Source organism: Lygodium microphyllum, chromosome 21 (assembly GCF_053477565.2).
Source record: "Lygodium microphyllum isolate KBCC chromosome 21, Lygodium_microphyllum_v1.1.10, whole genome shotgun sequence".
NCBI lineage: Eukaryota > Viridiplantae > Streptophyta > Polypodiopsida > Schizaeales > Lygodiaceae > Lygodium > Lygodium microphyllum.
The window spans coordinates 41070615-41092476 of record NC_141155.1 but is presented as its reverse complement, the minus strand read 5'-3'; the positions used below and the strand labels follow the sequence as shown (position 1 = coordinate 41092476).

Sequence of the window (21862 nt, the reverse complement as noted above, 5' to 3'; positions counted from 1 at the left end):
GTTTTTGCGTGTGCTCTTGGTTTCTTCACCTCTCTCCTCTTGTCTATTTTCATACACTAGGTACTCTCGCCTATTTAAAAATTTCCTTTTTTAATTTTATTTCACCATCTCTATTGTGAATTAGAACCCAACTTACATATGAGTCTATATCCCTTTAGTGACTCGAAGCAGAAGAATTACTACATACTTTGAAAGTAGAAAAGTGGTAAAGTTCATAGGTTAGTTTTCGTTCAATAAAGGAGAGAGAGAGAGATTGATCAAGAGTATGCTATCCCTATCCATATAAAGTTCAGCAATATATATTTTGACCTAGAGATATTGCATGTCATGATGGTTAATTTGTATAGAGTGTAATGGAACTAAATGTGGTGTCCTTTTTTTTAAAACATATATTTTACATAGTTTTAATCTATGGTAGCAAGTTTGCAAGACAAAGTACTAGGAGGTGCTCAAGATCAATTTATTTGTTAATACGAAGTGGCAAAATCAATGTTAGATCCAATTGTCTATGTTGATTTTGACAAAATCAAGTTTTTCTTCTTACATCTAGTGCTAAAGTCATTGGCATGTTGCTAGCATTACATTAGAATACTCTTATAAGATGTAGCCAAAATACTTACTCAATTCACTTGCTTCTATGAAAGTACTCCTCAACAAGCTAAATGTAAATAAAGAATAGTTTACCATTATGAAACACATGATATATGGAGCTTTGCATGATCTACAATACAAGGTTACAATAGGTGGAAGTAAAGAAATGCACTTCCTGAGTGAACATAGTGGAAAACAAGATTAGAAAAATAGAGAAGCATCAAATCTTTATGAAGTTATAACAAACCACATTGAGAGTCACATGACAAAAAGTATGGCAAACCTTTTACAAATCATCAATACTCTTTAATAAGAAGACAACAGATGCTATTGTGATCATACAATGTCTCACAAGTTCTACTTGATTTCACAAGTATCTTCATCAATGCTTGGAGTGAAGTCCATGTAGCACATTACAATGGTATAATAATGGCTTCAAGTTTACAATTCTCCTATGCTTCCATTTTGCTTGTCACACATTGGATAAACCCATGGAATATATGACGATGAAATTCTTCAAAGATATTTTCCTATTGACAAAGGACACCAACCATGTCACCATCAAGGACAAGGGCATTATACTGACATGATAATTTTGACATGGTAAATTCCTTCACCCAAGTTGATCCTATGTACAACTTGCTTACTGGTCATCACCAAATTGTGTATACTCCAACCACAAGCATGATGGCATGCTACCCCCTTCTAATCAAATTCTCCTAATAAGTTTGATTTGCTACTTCGTGTTGACTATAAAGTGTAACTCAATCAGCTATGTTAAGTGTAGCTCATTAAAAGCATGATTATGGTATGTTTGATGAATCACCTATACACAGATGCAACTAATAATGCATGTGCAATTGCTTGTTACACGTTTTTCAATATTTACATATTCATTCATTAATTAACATATACACCATCAATTGCATGAGATATACAAATCAACCATGTATATGTTGTTTTGAGGCATTCACACATGATGGCATCTAACTTTTTTCTCATTTGACTTATCAAAAAGGCAAGTGTGCTATGGCACAAGCTATAATTCAATTATTCTTAGACATTACAATATAAGTCACATGATAGCAAACCTGGAGTTGATTGCTTTTTTAAATATATCCTATTATGCAAGTTGCATGGCAAGATGATTTAGCTTATATGACCTACATGTACATAAGGGGTACATTTATAAAAGAGATCAGAACAAGAGATAAAAGGTGAGTTTTCTCTTTAAGTGAGTAACAAAAAGCAAATGAGCTAAGTTGTGGGCCTACCATTTCCCATATTCACATGGTACACAATGTTAATGCTCACAAGAAACTTTTATGTCAACCAACAAAAAAAAAGGCAAGTTCCCAAAGCAAATGGTCTTGATATTCAAATTGTATATGAAATGTTGGATTTATGGCTAAAATACTCAAAGAATCCATTGGTATTTGTAAGGGCATAACAAAATTCCAACTTGTATTTTAGAGTTCCAACCAATATAGATGGTATTAGAAAACTATTTTATTAGCATTACACCACGATCCATGTTAGAACTTTCATCTTCTTGGAACTATCAACAATAATTGTAATCATTTTTAATGACTATCAAGACGTTGAACTCCACATTCTAGTATTGACTCCTTGAATAATATATAAAGTTGAATCCATGTAGAATATAACAGTTACTAATGTAAAATATGCCAAAGATAAAGTATGCTATAAACTAATCAATGAAAAATATTAAAGCAATGTTCATTGCAACTAATCAAATATGTCATTAAAGCCAACTATAGCATTATGAACATCAATGAATCTTTGAACAAATGTTATCCCCAAAAATGTTGGATCAATGCATAGTTCTTTATGTTCTAAACTACTATCTCAATGAAGGGAATATTGGACATTTTTAAGCAGTGCCAACGGCTTGCAAGCTAGTAGACATGACGCTAGGATAAAGGGGCCAACATGGTGATAACCCCCAAAAGCAAAGCACACCCCACCCCAATTTAGAGGCAATTTGGCAAGAATGATGTCGCTCTTGTTAGCCATGTAAAGTTGTATTGCAAATTTGTTCATATTACACATAAAGCTTAATACGAGCCACACAATTGAGCCATGTAAATCTTTTTTCTTTTTTGGATTTTGTAAAACTTCAATACAATACATTATTGAGTGTGACTTTGTTGGCCGCTAACTGTCATTCATCTATAAACCCTTCATTTATAACTAGGTCTACTTGATAAAAGTATCAAAACACCGCCAATGTTATTTGTTCCTTGTTAAAAGCTTCATGGAGTATATATCATTTGAATATTTTACAAAAACATTCTTGAAGCTCTGCTTTGGGGGGGGCGGGGGGGACTTTTAGATGACACTCGATGGGCCTATTTACATTGTGATCCAATACAGGCAGAATTAAGAATCCAATGACTTAATATACTGGGCATAGAGAACAAAGCTAGCACGCTTGTCTGATACAACAAACAGCAGTCCCCCCCTACAAGAAAGCCGAGAGAACAAAACGCACAGGAGGTGGAAAGAATCGCTGCAGGCCAACAAACATTCAAACAAGGTGAAAATCGGGAGAGGTTCGATACGTTCATTTCAAAGAACTGTGCGTGTTATATGGCCGCATCCGTCTGTGTATACGAAGCATTTGGAAACGGCGCTAGCATTCAAGTATGCAATCTAACCCATGCACGCAAATATGAGGATGTCGGCAAAACTCTTTAACCATTAGAGTTATGCTCTTACCATTATAGTTGTAGAAATCATAAGCACCTTTTCCATCGTTCACATACTTGAGAACCGTTCAACAGGCCAACAACCATTTGATAGACAGAAAGTAATCTTGGTTCTTAGAATCTGCACTATCATTTGCCACATGAAACTATCGCTTTGCTGGATCTTGATTCTCAACTTCTCGAGTCTCAAACCACCGCAACCTCCATACAGAAAGAACCAAGCCAATTATGTGTATTCAGACTGTGCAAACACTATCAATTCAATACCACATGCAAGGGAGTAGAGCAAATGGAAGTTTCTAGATCAGAAGGCCCGTGCTTAAGTTGAAAGACAGATTTATTGAGGCAGAGCAGCAGGATGCAGGCTCACATGGAGATATTTACTGCAGACTTGACCGACTGTTGCATAAACCGAGAAAACATGTACCTGGAATTCTTTTTATGAAGGAGATTTTCTCAACTTGAAGATTTGTAAGAGAGCTTGCAAGGGGGTGATGCTCCAGCTCTCAACATGGCTAGTAATCTGGAAACTTGAAAAACACTCTAGATCAAGTGGATCTCGCCAATACACAACTTTCTTTCCCCGGAAGAATCACACACGAACTTTCCTTACAAGAAGTTGAACAACATTACAAAATAGCTGGCATTATTGTACCTTGAAATTTTCATCCAATGCATAAGCTGTGCAGCCATCGACACATATGAAAGGTCTCCATGGAAGCTTGAGGAATGTTCTGATTCAGGAAATGGGCATAACGCAGCTTCAGATGTGCTTCACTATAAAGCCTCCCTAGTAACACAAGTACTTGACATACCTCAACTGCCAGCTTGCCTTTATTGTGCTCCGTTCATCCGTTCCCTTTTTATATGCAAAGTGAAAAAGTTCAGAGTTCACCATCTGTGCATTTTCTGTGGCTTATTCATTTCAAGCATTGTGTTAACTGCACTCCTAACGTGAGCTGCACATTTGGACAAGTATAAAAGGTTCTGAAATACCTCCTCGATGCTGAAGAGAGTTAGTGATGGTTCTTCAAAAAATGGTACAAGAAGCTTCAAGTTTTGCTCATATAAATCTCTACCTGTAAATTTATACAAGACTGAAGAGTTATAGGTCAGCCCATAGGAACCAAACTTTAGCTTTCCATGCTCATCATTTTGTTGGAAGTGTGAAAAGCATTCCAGATTATGATGCGTCCTAACCTTAAGGTCTATTGCAGCTGCTTCCTGCTACATGCCTAAATGCAGCTACTAGGATGAGAAAGATTGCATTGTCTGGAGATAAAATCTAGCTGTGGGAGGTGCCTAGAGGAGATACTTTGGTAGATATTTAACATGCTAGGGGAGTTCGGGACATGACAAGGAGACATGAGAATTGACATATTAACCACTTAGGAGACTAAGTGGTCTAAAATCCATGCATAAGGTGGCAGCTAACTTTGGTAGGCTGAAAGAGAGGTAATGAAGCACAAATCAGCTGCCTGTAAAAAGAAGCGAAGGAATATTATATTTTTAAAGAATCTCGAGTCTGCTGTACTTCGCATTATGATGAGATCTCTTGAGTATGTCAGAGCCTGAAATCCTCTTGTCATAATCGTATCTGCAGAGTTCAGTAACATACAGTTACAGGAAGCCTGCATACTCTTTGTCTGAGTTTATCCAACTTCTTGTTTCTGGTCAGACTTGTAGATCTCATGCACTTCATGTATACAGTTGCAGTTAGATTGTGTGCCCCCTTTCTGACTTCACTGATCTCATATTTTCTGATCAATGTCATACAAATCATGCTCTACATGACCGGGGTGTTGGACATATATCAGTAATTGAGGTGTTTGTCTGGAGCAATTAGGAAAGAATTGCACGATTACAGGTTATATGATAATTTACAGACAGCCTTTGAAGAGTCTTATCCCTCTGGTGATACAAGAAATATATCACGGTCTTAATTTGCAGAGTTAGATGACATGTCAAGTCAGAGGATTTGATTATTGGTTGCAGCTATAGGAGCAGGCATCGTTGGAACATAGTGCTGCAAAGGTACAAGAAGGGGAGAATGCAGGTGCTTAGTGTAAGAGATGCAGATTCCGAGTGCTTAGTTTACCTACTTTGCATGTTCATTTGGCAAGCATAGCCTTTGTCTTCTTCATTAAGGACTCACAAGTAGGAGTGGTAGACTCCTCTTGATGAAGAGAAAGATCTCTCAACATTACACTGGAGGTAAATATTTACAGGGTCAGAGGAGGGTGTAGAGGTGGTGCCATTGGTGGTGGTTTGATGAGGACAGGGAGAGCTTTACCCTGCCCTATCCCCTCACAGTCTGCTGGTGTGGCTCCTATAGGGCTAGTCCCAATTCCTCACAGCATGCCTGAAATGCATCTATTACAAAGACATTAAACTCAACTTTCAACAAACAGAATGTAACTTGAAGCATTAAAAACAAATCCTCTTAGGGTTCTAGCTGAGAGGTATATGCATTTAAAAGACACCAGTAGCTATGCTGCGCTAGTATAAGTAGTTTCAAATGCATGCAACTATACAATATTAGGCAAACCACTAACTAGTCTCAAACACTATGCATAAAGGCCATAAATTGGTCAAGAGGTTACACACCAGTAAAGCTGATTGTTGGATCCGCAAAATAGCAATCTTCATTATACATAGAGCTGGTAAGCTTTCCTATAAGACATTACACTAGATATCATAAAAATATTTCAACTGTTGGTATATTTAAATACAAGTACACTTTGCTCTCTGTCTTTGCATGCACATTTCCCTTCAGACACCTGTGAGAAAATATGCTTGCTGATAATCAAATGAAAGTGCATCGACCACATCTTGCACTCCTGTAAACTTATTTCCAACCGATGCAGACCCAGTTTCCCTCCTTCAAAACAAGAATATGAAAAGTAAAGGAAAATTTATGAAAATATAGCCAAACCCTTGAACCTCAGTGAGCTAAATACATGCTTAAACATGACAACCATGAGTTATACAGCTATAGATAGAACAAATTTAGACATCAAAAAACAACTGTCAATAAGACATGGTGGCACACTGAACCAGTAAGCTTTTGTATACAAAGTTGGCATGCTGGTTCAATAAAATGCTGAATAGGAATGGCATTGAATGTTTGGAGACCCCCAAAACCAGTTAACTAGATGTTACTGCCTTGGTGTATAAGAGATGGTTGATAATAGATGGATCTAAGCATAGTCAATTTTAAATTATCACTATGCATAGAACATCAAGTACCACAAACCACTAAAATTCCATACATGCATCAAACCTTGCATTCTTAAAATGTCTATCATGGCCTTCTCAAAGAGCCATAAGAACACCTCCTGTCATATCTCTATGCCATAGGATTAGGCACGTACCAAGGTTACCTGTTGGACAGCCAGTTTAACCGCCAATTTGATGGGTTTGTTGGCCTATAGATGTTAATGGGAGATCGCCTTAAGTCAAGGTGGTTCAGAGAGAAGGCTAAGCAAGACTATAAAAAGGACCTGTGAGATCATCTTCAGGGGGAATCCTCTCCCTTGGACTAAAGCCCTGGATAGCTCCTCGTGTAGACCTGAGGAGTGTGAACTGGTTGTATGGTATGCATATTCTTGAGGCTCAGAAGCTAAGGACCACCTTTCACTTAACCCCAGGCTGAACCACTCAAGTGTGAGCAGAAATGGCTCTATGTTGGGAGCTGAATCAGATAGTAGGCATTCTTGTTAGAATTTGCCAATTCTATAGGCAGTGCCCAATGTTTTAGTCAGCTAGTTTGTAGTGTGAACACAACTACATTAATAAGTTGTGTCACCACTTCTAGAGTTAGTTCTAGAGTTAAATGAACTCTCATTAAGTTAGGGATAGGTCAAACTTTACTTAGGACCCATTGTACTTTCATTCTATCATTCTAGCACTTATATCTTTTTGAGTGTGGAACTGCTGCCCACTCTTGCTCATTGTCTTGTGCACACTCTCTCTCTTCCTCCATTCCCAAATTTGGTATCAGAGTAGCTTCTACACACAGATCCCAAACAGCCACCGTCAGTTGGTGCCGCTCCACCAAGGTCCTACTACGACCCGCCAACATTCAGCCCGAGGAAGAGAAGTTCTTTTGGAGGAGGTGCTGCTGCTATTTTCAGCCTGTATACAGTCCCATTTGCAATCTTGCACGTAACTCTACACACACAGCCTCTCTCAGCCCTGCTCGTAATATTCTCAGCCCTGCCCACAATTTTCTGCAGGTTTGAGAAAAAATGCCGAAACCCTAAATTCCCAAACTTCTAGGTTTTCAAAAATTTCTGCAATTTCTCATCTGTCATCTCATATCTAATTTCAAAGAAATTTTTTATTTGTCACACTCCATGCTAAGAAATTTGGGGATTTTCAATCAACTTTCCCAATTAGCAAAATTTCTTGATATTTCTCCAAGGAAAGTTAGGGCTTCTGCCCAATTCAAGTTCCCATGCGTGAATCTCCACCGAAATTGGCAACATTCCACAATTTCTTTAACACTGGTGGTGTGAGAACTTTGGGGCTTTTCAATTTTTTGGCTTCGGCATGCATCACGAGATGAATTCTAACTACTGGTTGTTGTTGGCACGCAGCCCAAGAAAAGTGATTTTATGCTTAAAAAGAATAAGGAGGAAATGTTTGCTTAAAATAAATGAATTCCTTAAAGAGAAAATTGTGTTGCAATTCCTTTGTCTTCTTATGGAGAAGACGATCTTGCAAATAAACTAATGGAAGCTTGTTGTGCTACGACAGGAGCTAGAAACAGTAGGATAGCAAGACCGCGTCCATCAACTTCCGTTCACGGAAGAAGAGAGAAGAGGATACGACATCACCCTCGAGAACCGAGCCTACAATCAGCTGAAGTTCAAGACCATCCATAATGTCGACAAGGTGGTGGCCGAGAAGGAAGCAGCCAGAAGAATCATAGAACAATGCAACCTCACAAAGTACGTTGTGAAGTTTGGGCAAGAGGCCAACTACAATCGGTGCATAGAGTTCTTGAGAACCTACGACTCTAATAGAGCATGTGGCACTGTGACAGTGGGCAAAGGTGAAGAGGCCAAACAAGTACAAGTAGAGCTTAGCAAGGCCTTGGTGGAGAAGGCACTGGGGTTAGCGCTCAAAGTGGAGAGGAGACCAAAAAGAGATGTCTATGCCATGCTCAACATGAACAAGGACCAAGTCCTAACAAACGATGGCATCAACATCTAGGAGATCCCCAATCCTGAAGTGAGACTCCAAGCCAAGGTCATCCATACGTTGTTTTCAAGCCAGAGGTACAACTCGCTCATGCACAGGATTGGAGTGCCTCTGTTGGAGAGCCTGGTAACCCATTCGCCCAACGAGATTAACTGGAATGGCTATGTGTATAAGACAATCAACCAATCTACCAGAGCACTAGCCTTAGGGAGCAGCCCAACCGACGGAGAATCCCTAGCATCAAAAGTTGGAACAGAAAGAAAGAAACCTGCCTCAAAAGCCTCATTCATAGGGTTCAGTGGAGTACTAATGGCCCTCATCCAAGAGGCAATGGGAGAGGTGGTAGGCGAAGAAGTAGAAGAGATACCCGAGAGGACACCCTCGCAGAAGTACGAAGTCCAACAAGAGAATAGTAAGTGGAAAGAAAGAACAGGAGACACAATCTGGCCAAGGAGGACTTAAAAAGTCAAAGAAGAAGACTCCCCAAAAGCGGCAACAAGAAGCCGAGGAGAGAATGACAAAATGAGAGAAGATCGACTTGCAGAAGGCACAAAAAGAGTCAAAGAAGGCTAAAGAAGAGAGAGAAAGGAAAGAAGAAGCTGAACTGCAAAGGATCCAAGAGGAGTCTAAGAGAGCCAAAGAGGAAAGAAAGAGAAGAGCAAAAGAGGAGGTAGACGAGCTACAAAGAAAGGAGGATGAAGGCATGGCTCTAGCAATACAATGTCGGTAGAGCAGCCCTCCAGACAGGAGGAGTTGGCTCCCATGAGCCCGCGAGGAGAAGAAGGCCCAAGCACTAGTGCCCAAGTGCTAGAAACCACAACACCACCATCAATAGAAGGCAAGGGCAAGAACCCGTTATATCCAATCCCAGCCGTTCTCATGCCTACTACCCTAACTACCACATCCACCCAAGGCACCTCAACCACAGTGGATAGAAGTAACCTCATGGCCTGGGTACAGTACTTAGTCAACAAGGTACAAGAGATTGCACCTGCACCCAACGAAGAAGCCTCTCTAGTAGGAACCAAGAGACCAGCTACAAATGCCAAATCAAGACAAAACCCAAAAAAGCTAAAAATAGACGCATCCACAACGTCCATTCTTATAGCGGTGCCACCATCTATGGGCTAGGACAAGTACATCAAAGAGCTCTTTTCACAGCTAGAGAGGGCTAAGAAGGAAAAGAAAACTGCAATGGCCGAATTGAAAGCGGAAAGAGAGACACTAGCAGCCTTTCAACTCGATAGGACTCGCCAAATGGCCAGTTATTGAAAAGAGTTATGCGAACTAAAGGTGGCCAAAGAAAGAGACAAAGACAGGTGGCAAGCAAGGCTCGCAGAAGAAGCACAAAGGCTGATCGGCTTACAAAGGCAATACAAGCTACTAATCGTGCAACACAATGACCTAGTAGGGCAGATGAGAAGAGTTCAAGAAGGCATGGATCAGCTCGCAGCAGGAGAAGCAGAGAGAGCTCAGGTAGGAGAAGAGCATCAAAGAGCGATGGAAGAAATGAGATATAGACTACTAATGGGGATTGAGGTGCAAGGAAGGCTAGAAAGAGAGATCGAGTAATTGGAGGAGGAGAAGAAAAAAGTGACTCAAAAGTGGAGAGACCAAGAGCCAATCATAGCGGCCTTAGCCCAAAGACAAAGTGAGAGCCTAGAGAAGATGAAATAGAAGGCCAAAGTGTGGGTGACCCAATGTGAAGAAAGAGTAAAAGACCTAGCAAGCCATCTAGCCTATGCAGAAGGTGACAAAGTATTAGCTGAAAGCAGGGCCAAGGCTGCACCCACGAGATTAGAAGCCCAACAACGCGCCTTCCTCAGTACCATCTTGGACATCACACAGTCAGACAAGGAGGAGGCCATTGAAACTCTAAAGAGGAAGCTAGAGATCACCCACAAAGCCATAAAGCACAGACTATGTGTCCAACCACAACGAGCGGAAACCAGCTTGAGCCAACAAGAGCAACGAGAGTATCTATTGAGGACAGGGCTGACGGTCCAAGAGATGGAGCTGTTACGCTTTAAGGAGGAACAACGACCACAAGAGCCAATGACTGAGGAAGAGCAACAAGTACTACTAGAAGAAGAGGGGCAAGATTTTAAAGTAAGGCAACAAGATGAGGTACAAGTCCCACCACCACTCTCTTCGAGACCGTAAGCCTAGTAAGAAGTACAACCTGAGGATACAATGGCTGAAAAAAAAGAGTAGGCCAGGAAAAAAAGGAAGAGGCTGCTAGAGCAAGCACAACAAAGACTAAGGGCAACCCCTAGCAATCCCAAGAGTCCCCATTCCGCAGAGAGAAGAATGTTTTCCAGTCAACTGGAACCTAGAACTCATGGTATGGGAGCGAGCAGTGGGAGAACAAGAGCAAGCCCTTCGAGTTCACCTTCCGATACCCACCCACACTCAATAGGGTGTTATCCCCTAAAGTGGTGGAGGAAGTAATGAGCATGGGCCGAAGGATTGGGGAGTAGTGGAACACAGAAAGAGAAAAACATCCAACACTATGAGGGACAAAGGCACATGACTACTTGGAAGACAAGGTCATGGAAGTGCCCAAAACTGTTAAGGGTACGAATCACAGCCTCCTTCTCTCACGATCTGAAATCCAAGGATTAGCTTCTCATACACATTCAAAAAATAAATTAATTAATTAAATAAAAAGAGAATAAGCAAAAGAAGGAAAAAACATGAAAACACGAAAAAGAAAAAAAGAATGAAAAGAGGAAAAAGAAAGACAAGAGCAAGAAGAGAAAAGAAGATCTCACTTAATGAGTGCCACAATCACTGCACCTAGGGGTCCTCAAGTTAGGCACGTGTGGTGACCTTGGTCGGCCGGCTCCGTGTTTAACTCCCTAGCCCATTTTGTTCCCCACTTCACGCTTAGGGAACATCAAGGGCAGGACATACCTAGGGAGGTCACACTCACATATGGTTAGGCATGTCTTCCTAAGCTACACTCATCGTACCTCCCCTACGCACAAATTGGGTCCTCAAGTGTGGAACAATACCCCGAGCTTGATCCAGCTCCCAGTTCTACTAGCACGGACCCAATGCACCACACAGTACGGTAGACACACCCCCTACACAGGGGACTTTTCTTTTCCTTTTCAAGTAAATGCGATTGCGATCAACCACCAACATCAAAGGCCCTCGTTACCCACTCAAAATACCCTCGATCTCGATAGCCTCAACCATTTTGACATGTATCTCTCCCATATCCAATCCCTACAAAAGCCCCATCACCAACCCACAAGGTAAACCTTCAGCCACCCGAGAACTTACCCACAAGTGTCATGGGATCAGCACTCAACTAGAAGGGGGGTAATGATACAACCCATACAGCCCAAAAAGGAAGCCAAGGAAGCCAAGGAAGCCCAAGTCAGAAATGGAAGACGACCCTACACAAGAAAAGTGTAAAAGAATGCAAGCTTTAAAAAAATATAGGAAGTGCACAATAATGAGTACACCAAATATTCTAGCAAGGTACACCAAATATTCTAGCAAATGAAGCGCGGGGCACAATGTAATTCATTTTATGGAAGAGCGCCAAGCTCCCTCCTATGCAAATTGTAAATATAGAAGGAAACAAGTAAAAGAACCATGAAAAGAGAAAAGACATGAGAAAAGAAAACCTTGGCTAAAACGGCTAGTCATGTAAAAAAAGGCATGGATGCCCAAAGGGATGAGAGCATGTATACATGTCAAAAAGTGAATAGAAAAGCTCATTCTTGGTGTGCAGCTAAAGTGGCTCTCTTCTTCTCTTCTCCTTGCTTGTGCTTATGCTTGTGTTTGAGAGTGGGAGTGTGAGAGTGAGGGAGTGAGTAAGGGTGAGGGACTGTGGTGGAGAAGCTCTCTATCTTCTCCTCTCTTCTTCTCTTCTCTTCTCTTCTCTTGTCTCGCACGCGTGGCTATGGAGGATGGAGCTTGGAGGTAGAGGATTGAGCTTGCTTGAGCTCGCATCTCGGATCCTGAAGCTACCGGAGTGCTTAAGGGAGAAGGCTATTCAATCAGGCATCAAGGTACACTCGTAGGAGTGAGAGTGTGTATGCCTATGTGAGGGGTAGCCATAGCACCCAGCTTAAAACGCTTGAAGCAATAAGCGGTCCATTGGTCTTGGCAGTTGAGCGAAAGCTCCCACGTTATCAGTATGGGCAGCCCCTGTAGGCTGTGTTGCGATCTGCCATGTTGCTGCTACATCAGCTTTTTTTCACAGCATTTACTGCAGTCAGCCAGATTTTATGCAGTGCAACTGCATGTTTTTTGCCTATTTGCTGCTCAGCCAGATTTTGGGGCTGTTGGCTATATATAGCCCACACTTGACAGTAGACACATCATCATCTTCTTCTGTCTTTTGCAAGTTGCTGCAGGCTGCTTACTCCGTCTCCATCTCTGTCACCGTCTCTGCTGCTGCCATCATTTTCAGCCTGGTCCAGTGCCCTCGCCAATGCTTTGGTCCATTGTATTTAGCATTTTTTTCAATGCAAATTTATCTTCAATTCCTACCATGTTTTCTCTTCTCCTTTCTCTCTATGTTCATGTTCTTCTTTGGTTGCACACTCTCACAAGAATATGACTATCTGCCAGTCAAATCAAGTCAACCTAATCATGTGGGCAGATGCTACTGATGTGGCAGCCTATCCGACAAGCTGCCCATGATCTTCTTGACTACCCGTAATGATGCTGCTTGACATGCCTACTACTTGCACCTGCTGCTAAATGCACCTGCTTCCCATGTGCATGTTGCCCAACTCACTTGATCTGCCCAAGCTGCACTGTCCTGCATGTACTACCCAAAACTGGCATCCACCCTGCCCACAATGCCTGCCCACCTGTCCAAGAGGTGTCCATCCTCTAACAGATGCATTATTATTTAGTTGTATTGCATTAATTCCTAATTTTGGTGTCCTTCGATAGCTCCAAAAAGGCTTTATTTGTCATTATTGGCACTTATTACATGGCAGGACAAATTCTCAAAAATACCCTATAAATAGAGCATGTTGGAATTCTACATGTTCCCCAAACTTTAATTCTTTCTTCTTCAAATTAATCACACTCTTATCCAATAGTTAGCAATTGGTTGTACACTTGCCATCTTCATCAAAGCAACTTCTCATTGTCATCCACAACTTCTAAAGACTACATTTTGCTCCTACTAATGTCCATCATCACCCGATGTCTTCTTTGGCATCCCCCCTACCAAGAGGATTGTGTTCTACTCCCTCCACAAAAGCATCCTCATCTACAGGTGCTACCACCTCATCAACCAACAGCACAATGCAATCGTCTCCGAGTTTTGAGGTATCGAAAAATACACTTGACAACCTCCCAATGTGTTTTACCAGGATTTAACATAAACTTGCTAACAACTCCCACTGCATGAGCAATGTCTCGATGAGTAACAACCATAGCATACATAAGAGAGCCACAAGCTAATGCATAAGGGACTCCTTGTGAAGAAAACACACAGAGTGTACGACCACGACAGAAACACAAAGATACAGACACAGACACAGAGGGCAAAACTCAAACCCTAAACACAAAACTCAAAACTCAAACACAAACAGAAGAAGGGAGAGAGAGAACACAACTCTGAAGTAAATGAATGCTGTAAATGAATGTAAGAGTATACAATGTGCTCAAGGGTAGAGCAATGTCAGAGTGTGACGTCCACCGCAGACGGATCCCAAGTCTGTGACCACCAATCAGAGTGTAGGAGTGTTGAATAGTGAATGGCAGCAGGCTGATCACCAAAACGCAACAGTTTGAAGGCTGGAAATTGGTAAATGCAACAGTGTACCAGCGATCGGAGGCTGGAAACTGTGCACAATCTGCTATAAACAGCAGGCTGAAACAGTGTCTGAGAGTGTCAAGGCCTGCAATGCTGAAAACACAGGCTGGCTAACCATGGAGATGATGGACAGCAGGCTGAACAGCAGTCTGGAGCAGTCGCCAGCAACTGAGAGTAATCACCTACAGCAATGGACAGGCTGAAGATAATTTGGCTGCAGTCGATGATGGATGGACAACAGATGGAGACGAGCTGCACGCTGGAAATTGGGCGCCAACAGTAGCAGTAGAGGGTGTGTGGGCTGGTGTAACCTGCAAACAAGTATGATGGCTGAATGGGGGCAGCCTATCTATTTATAGATGTGGAAGGGCACCCCAAAAATTAGGGTTTCCACTAAACTCTCTCGAACCGGTCCCTGTTTTAGGGTTTCCACTGAACTCTCTTGAACCGCTCCCCGTTTTAGGGTTTTACTCTAAAAGAGCTTTTTTTTGTGGTTTTGGGCTATTTAAGAGACTAATCAGCAAGTAATGCATATTTTAGCTCAACACCCCCTCTCAGGCCCAAAACTAAAGCGAAAGGTTAGGCCAAACCCCAAGGCGTCCCACCCCAAAGCAGCCAAGGCATCCGACAAAGGGTGCACGTCGGCTGCCCAGTGGCCTACCAAGACTACAGAGGCGATGATTATCTTACCAAGGGAATCCAAGTAGTCACCCCAGAGAGAACAGGGCATCGGGCAAAGGGTATACGTCGGCTGCCCAGTGGCCTACTAAACCCTACAAAGGCGGATGGAACTACATGGATTTTTATTTATTTTTAAATAAGTGAAGTAAATTTGATAGGATGCGGCCGATTGAGTAAAAGTGACCCAGAAGACGGGAGTAGAGAGAGTATACCCAACACATCATAAAACAATACAAGCTAACCCATCCACTCAGGGTGTCGATGACGAGGAAAAATAGGTGATGAGGTATCCATGTAATGAAGAAGGATGGTGGTGTGGTAACAACAACTGCTGCCGGTGGAAACAGCTTAGGATCCACGCAAGTGGTGCTCTGTACAATGAGATGCAAAGTATGCTACATGCTAAAGAATGCTCATGCAGTACGTACCACTTGGACAGTGTTCCTCATGGGGAAATTATTCGCTTGCCTAAGTGTCCTAGTACAAGGATGATGTAATCATGCAATGTAAAGGGTAAGGTATAACAGGGGGAAGAAGCCGATGTCAAAGACAAAGTGCTGAAGCCTGTAGAATTCCAAGAAGGGAAGGAACCCCCTCTCAACTTGGATGTAGATGCCAAAGAAGAAAGAGGAGCCTGATGTCGGTCTTCATATGGTGCCGAGAACCATAAGGAATGAAAGAAGATAAAGTGGATAAGGCACCCCGCTAGAAGAACAAGGTAGAAGTCACCGCCATGATAGTATCGAGAGAGATGCTGCACGATCCACCTCAGGAGGGGAAACCGCCATGCTGGAAGAAGAGCAAGCACTCCTAGGATGATGAAACCATGAAAGGAACGGTGCGCATCTCCACATCTCTAACCCAAGGAGGACCAAAGCAATCTGCAAGTTAGTCCTACACTGAAAGACAAAACCCTGCAAAAGAGATGAGAATCTACAAACACAAAGGTTAATGGTGAGATGCTCCAAAGCAAAACAAAACAGAAAGTAAATCTAACTCAAAATAAATACAATGAATGTGCATATGTGTGAGTAAATGCAGCGGAAGACAAAAAAAAATGGAAAAACTAAGGATAATGAATCCTATGGGCCCGACTCTAAGAGTGCGAAAAATGAATGTTGGACTGACCTAGGATATCTGAAAGGACCTAGAGACAAGCTAGGCTAAGAAGGTGGCCACTATTACGTACGTCCAGTAGCAGGACTCTGCCAAGGGAGCGCCTGACGAGGTGGGGAGGAATGTGAGATAGATGGATGAAATGCAACGAGATCGGAACCTACAGACCAATCAATCAGTCCCTCAGGGATAGTGAAAGAGATGGACTATTGAGATTGTACTCAAGCCACATGTCCAACAGCAACAACAATGGGTGCTGAAGGAGAAGATGAAGCAGAAGCGGAGGGCGTAGCCCCACTAGACTGTGCAGTTGCAGTGGTCTACTGAGGCTTTTTAGGTGGAAGACCTTGGGCCTTGGAGCGACACTCCTAGTCCACATGGCCTGCTCTCTGGCAATGTGTGCAAAACCGGTTTTTCTTAGGGAGTTGCTACCAGATAGGTCTAGATTCTTTGGTTCCATTTGAGAAAAAGGAGTCACCCTTTGATTGGTTTGCCTTCGCATCTAGCGAGTTCTCGCATCTAGCGAGTTCTCGCATCTAGCGAGTTCTCGCATCTAGCGAGTTCTCGCATCTAGCGAGTTCTTGCCACTAGTGGTTGTCCCTCCTGAAGAAGAGACAACCAACCCCCTCTGCTCTAAATAAGGCTATGATGAGGATTTTTTATGGACTTGATCATACAGCCTCGTGTAACGCAAAAGCTAGCACTCAAACTCATAGAAGGTTGGTAATCTAGGTTGAGAGATGATGTATTGAATGGAATTGAAGTACTTGTCAGGCAACCATAGTTATCAAGTACGAAAAGTACGGTACAGTACGGTACGATAAAATACGGTACCAAATGGTACCTTAAGATTTTATAAGGTACGGTGCGATATTAGTACGAAAAAAAAATAACTTCATTATTTTGAACTATAGATGATAGAACAGATGTTTAAAGTCTAAATAGCAATGCTATTGGAGTATATAAGATGAATACTTGAGGGTAAGACGCCAAAACCTATATGGCATATGCCGCATGCGCAACATGCGCTACAACTTAAAAGTACATACATAGGAGTGGATACATCATACATGAATGATCATACAAATAAGAGGCATGTATGCTTGAGAGAGAGAGAGAGAGAGAGAGAGAGAGAGAGAGATGAAATGACATGAGATGCTTTATTAACGTCTACAAGAGGCCAAAATAACCTGTGAGACCAACAGTTACCAAACAAACCACCAAAGGTTTTGGTAAAAGATTTATGAATTTTGTTATGGTTTTGTTTGGCATTGCTAAGGCTAAAGTAGCTACCGATGGTACATTCACTAATTCGTATACTCTCAAAAGGTACATTAGGCCAAGCTATCCTCTGGCCTAGTTTTATTAGCAATGTGTACTGATGCTTTGGGTTGGGTGGTGCAAAATGAGTTGTGAACAAAGGTAAAATCAATAGGATTAAGCTACTTGATGATTCTCAAATGGTGCTGAATTTATTTATCGATGATACTAACATATTGTGAAAAATGATGGGACATCAATTAGAAACGTATGGAATTGCTTGAATACCTTATGTATGGCCTTTGGCTCTAGGATAAATCATAACAAAACATGTATGAGGAGTCTAATCAAGCTTCCACCCCCCTTTCTTGGTTGATCAATCAAGGCTACAAAATCACCACCACAACAACAACAATCAACAACCCAAACCACCACCAACAACAACCATGCAAAAAAAAAAGTGCTTGTTTTTTTGTACGAATTCGTACGGTACGGTACAGTACAAACCGTATAGTACGAACCAGTTCATACTACGTACGAGGGTAACTATGCAGGCAACTTATTCAAGAAGAATGTAACCTAATCGTCATGTGACTTTGGAGAGCCAGTAGTGGCGAACTCGGCAAGTAACCGCCTATATTCAGCCAACTTGACTTTCAGATCATCCCCTTTCTTAATAGAGAACTCTTGAAGCTCAAAGTCGAGATTGATGCGCCGAGTACGATCACGAGCCGCATAGCGGTCGAGAAGGTGACTCAAACGCTCTGACGCGAGCGGGAAGTGCTACAACTGAGAGTGAAACTCAAGAAGTAATCCCTGCATCAGCTCAACATTGGCTGTGGCATTGCGGGCTCTCCATTGACGGATGTAATCAGGGTGAGCTAGTCGAGGGTCCGGCATAGGCTCTAGATCAATGACGAGGTCCCAAAGACCCTAAGACTCAAGCACTTGTTGCATGAAATTAGACCAAGTGGTGAAATTTGACCCGTTAAAACGTATCTTATCCGTGAAGGCATTCTTGGCTATTGCAATAGGAGTGGTAGTGCTCAAAGATGGATAGTGTGAAAAAGTGTAGTGTGGATAAGATGGAGAAGTGGAGTACACTTGGGAATGGGCCCCAGAGTACCCACCAGGCATGCATGTAATGTGCAAGGTGGATCCATAGGTAGGGATGGGTTGACTAGGCATGGGCATGATAGCCACATGAGAAACCCAAGGAGAGTGTGAAGACGCACCATAAGTTGAAGATGGAAACCCCTGCGTATGAGTAGTCATGGGAGATGTGAAGCTGGGGATAGTGAGGGGGATGCCCATCACAATCATCCCAAGAGTTATGGGTGTGCTCATTTACTGAAAGGTGAGAGGCAGTGTGTTAAAGGGTGGCATTGCCCCTAACAAAGTACCATAGTGCAAAGAGGTAGAAAATGGGATGGAGAAGGAAAAGGTGCTAGGAGCACAGATAGAAGATCCAACCCCTAGGGTGTATGATGCAGATGTGGAGTGTAATCCAAGGTTTTGGAAAGATGATGAGAGGTATGATATAGAAGAGGGTGGGATGGGAGGGAAGTGAAAAGTGTGTGTGATATGCTCAAATGAAACAGAAGATGTAGATGTACCCAATTTCGTCTACTTCATGAGCCCCCTCTATTGAAGTTCACATACACAAAGCCATCCAAATCCTGTACCTCAAAAGAAGAAACAAACGAGGGTTTTGATTTATGCAACACAAAAGAATTGTATAAACCTGGCATCGGACTTGGCATTGGACCAAGCTGAAATGATGAAGATGGATCGCCAAACGTTCCAAATGTCGTATGTCCTCCATGATCAAAGAGGTGGCCAGCCTCACCAACCGGTCCGGATGTGGTAGCAAAACTGGTAGGAGGGGTGTAAACATCACCATACTTGTTGCAATAGTACTCCTCAAAGTTCTCCTCTATCATGTTAGTGAAATCTGGTGAAGGTGGAGTGTCGTCCTCCTCACCGAGTCCATAATGTCATCTCAGGGCCTCCAATGATGGAGAAGTCTGATAAGACACCATAGAAACTGGAGAAGAAGGTGTTTGGGACATTGTGATTCGGTTACGAGCCGTATTGTGTGCCTCGCACAAAGACTAGCTCTCCACAATATCCGCAGGATACTCTTTACAAGAGCACCGGCTCTGATACCATGTGAAAGAAACTCCTAGGGTTGTACGACCACGACAGAAACACAAAGAGACAGACACAGACACAGAGAGCAAAACCCAAATTCTAAGCGCAAAACTCAAAACTCAAACACAAAAAATCTAATACAAACAGAAGAAGGGAGAGAGAACATAACTCTGAAGTGAATGAATGCTGTAAATGAATGTAAGAGTGTACAGTGTGCTCAAGGGCAGAGCAATGTCGGAGTGTGACGTTCACTGAAGACTGATCCCAAGTCTATGACCACCAGTCGGAGTGTAGGAGTTCTATATAGTGAATGGCAACAGGCTGGTCACCAAAATGCAACAGTCTGGAGGCTGGAAACTGATAAACGCAGCAGTCTACCACCGATCGCAAGTTGGAAACTGTGCACAATCTGCTATAAACAGCAGGCTGAAACAGTGTTGGGCCTGCAATGCTGAAAACACAGGCTAGCTGACCCTGGAGATGATGAAGAGTAGTCTGGGACAGTCTGGAGCAGTCGCCAGTAGCTGAGAGCTATCGCCTACAGCAATGGACAGGCTGAAGATAATGTGGCTACAGTCGATGATGGCTGGACAATAGATGGAGATGGACTGCAGGCTGGAAACTGGGCACCAACAGTAGCAGAGGGTGTGTGGGCTGGTGTAACCTACAAACAAGTATGATGGCTAAATGGGGGCATCCTGTCTATTTATAGATGTGGAAGCACGCCCCAAAAATTAGGGTTTCCACTAAACTCTCTCAAACTAGTCTTTGTTTTAGAATTTCCACTGAACTCTCTCGAACCGCTCCCCTTTTTAGGGTTTTACTCTAAAAGAGCATTTTTAGTGTGTTTTGGGACTGTTTAAGAGGCTAATCAACAAGTAATGCATATTTTAGCTCAACACTCCCTTCATAGCATTTTCTTCCATGTCATCTTTTGGAATGTTGGCTTTACTAAGCTTAAGATAAGGAGGTAAGGGTACCCCAAAAGGCTTAGCTTTAGCCATATTAAATCTGTCTAGTACCTTTTCAATGTACTTTCCTTCAGATAAAAACAACAATTTCTGCATTCTATCTCTACGAATCCTCATGTCCAAAATGTGCTCTGCATTTCCCATATCTTTCATAGAGAAAGCTGATTTCAGCTGATTTTTTAAAGCATCTAAGCTAGTCTTTCTTTTCCCAGCTAGCAACATATCATCCACATACCAAACAAGTATAATGGGGCTGCCATCTGTATCATTTTTCATGTACAAACAATGATTTGCATGGTTGCATGTAAACCCATGAGATAGCATAAAAGTATCAAACTTTTTGTACCACCGCCGTGCTGCTTGCTTCAGCCCATACAAGCTGCATTTTAGTTTACACATCATCTATTCTTTTCCAGGAACTACTCGGGTTGTTTCATGTAAATTTCCTCATCAATGTCACCATGCAAGAAAGTTGTTTTTACATCCATTTGGTACAACTCTAAGTCCAATACAGCAATGAGAGCAAAAAACACACGTAGAGTGATCATCTTCACAACAGGTAAGAAGACCTCTTGGAAGTCAATCTCTTCCTTCTGTGCATGCCTTGTACTTGGGTTTCCCATCAACTGTCTTTACTTTGTACACCCATTTCTTTGGAAGAGATCTTCCTTCCCTTTGGTAATGACACAAGATCCCAAGTATCATGTGCATATAGAGATTTAATCTCTTCCTGCATAGCTAACTCCCAGTTACTGTTGAATTCACATGACTTGACCTCTTTTTATGTAAGAGGCTCACCCTCATCTGTAAGCATCACATAATGCAAGGAGAGGTCAAACCTATGTGGTTGCCTTCTTACGTGTGTAGACCTACGTACCCAATGATCAATATTTTCAAGAATTGGGTCTACATCTGGAGGTATATTATTTTCAGCATTTTTTGGTTGCTGTAAGCCATTTTCAGCATGCTGTTCATGCTATACAACACCCTCATTTTCATTACCAGCACCTACATTTTCATAATCAACAAGTCTATCTTACTGTCCATGACCTCCTTGTGCTTCTATTTGTTGTCTGTCATCATATGGCTCAAAAATAACCGGCTGATCATCAGTTTCAGCCTGCAATACAGCACCATGAGACTCATTTTCTGAAATAATAGGTGGTTGCAAACTTTGAAATTTGACCTTTTTCATATCTTCATTAGAGGCTAAAGTACCTTTCAGAAATTTTGCCTCATTAAACACAACATTACGGCTGCGAATAATTTTCTTGGACTGAGGTAACCACACTCTACAGCCAAATTCACCCTCATCACCATAGCCCATGAAAATGCCTTTGGTGGATTTTGGG

The 21862-nt window shown here is 42.1% G+C and overlaps 1 protein-coding gene across 4 annotated transcripts in view; it reads right to left on the bottom strand.

Moving 5' to 3' along the window:
• Nucleotides 1–2687: 2687 nt before the first annotated feature.
• Nucleotides 2688–21862, bottom strand: part of LOC148017920 (uncharacterized) — a 60483-nt gene continuing 41308 nt past the window's right edge. The window contains exons 2-8 of one of the 4 annotated variants that reach the window (XM_087662230.1): nucleotides 6104–6204; nucleotides 5931–5996; nucleotides 4320–4420; nucleotides 4139–4182; nucleotides 3979–4057; nucleotides 3751–3866; nucleotides 2688–3524 (exon numbers count right to left, since the gene is read on the bottom strand). In XM_087662230.1, coding sequence (XP_087518356.1) covers nucleotides 3780–3866; nucleotides 3979–4057; nucleotides 4139–4182; nucleotides 4320–4420; nucleotides 5931–5996; nucleotides 6104–6204 — 478 coding nt within the window. In that variant the 3' untranslated portion in view covers nucleotides 2688–3524; nucleotides 3751–3779. The remainder of the gene's footprint in view (nucleotides 3525–3750; nucleotides 3867–3978; nucleotides 4058–4138; nucleotides 4183–4319; nucleotides 4421–5930; nucleotides 5997–6103; nucleotides 6205–21862) is intronic. The other 3 variants (XM_087662231.1, XM_087662232.1, XM_087662233.1) reach the window with 3 other exon arrangements.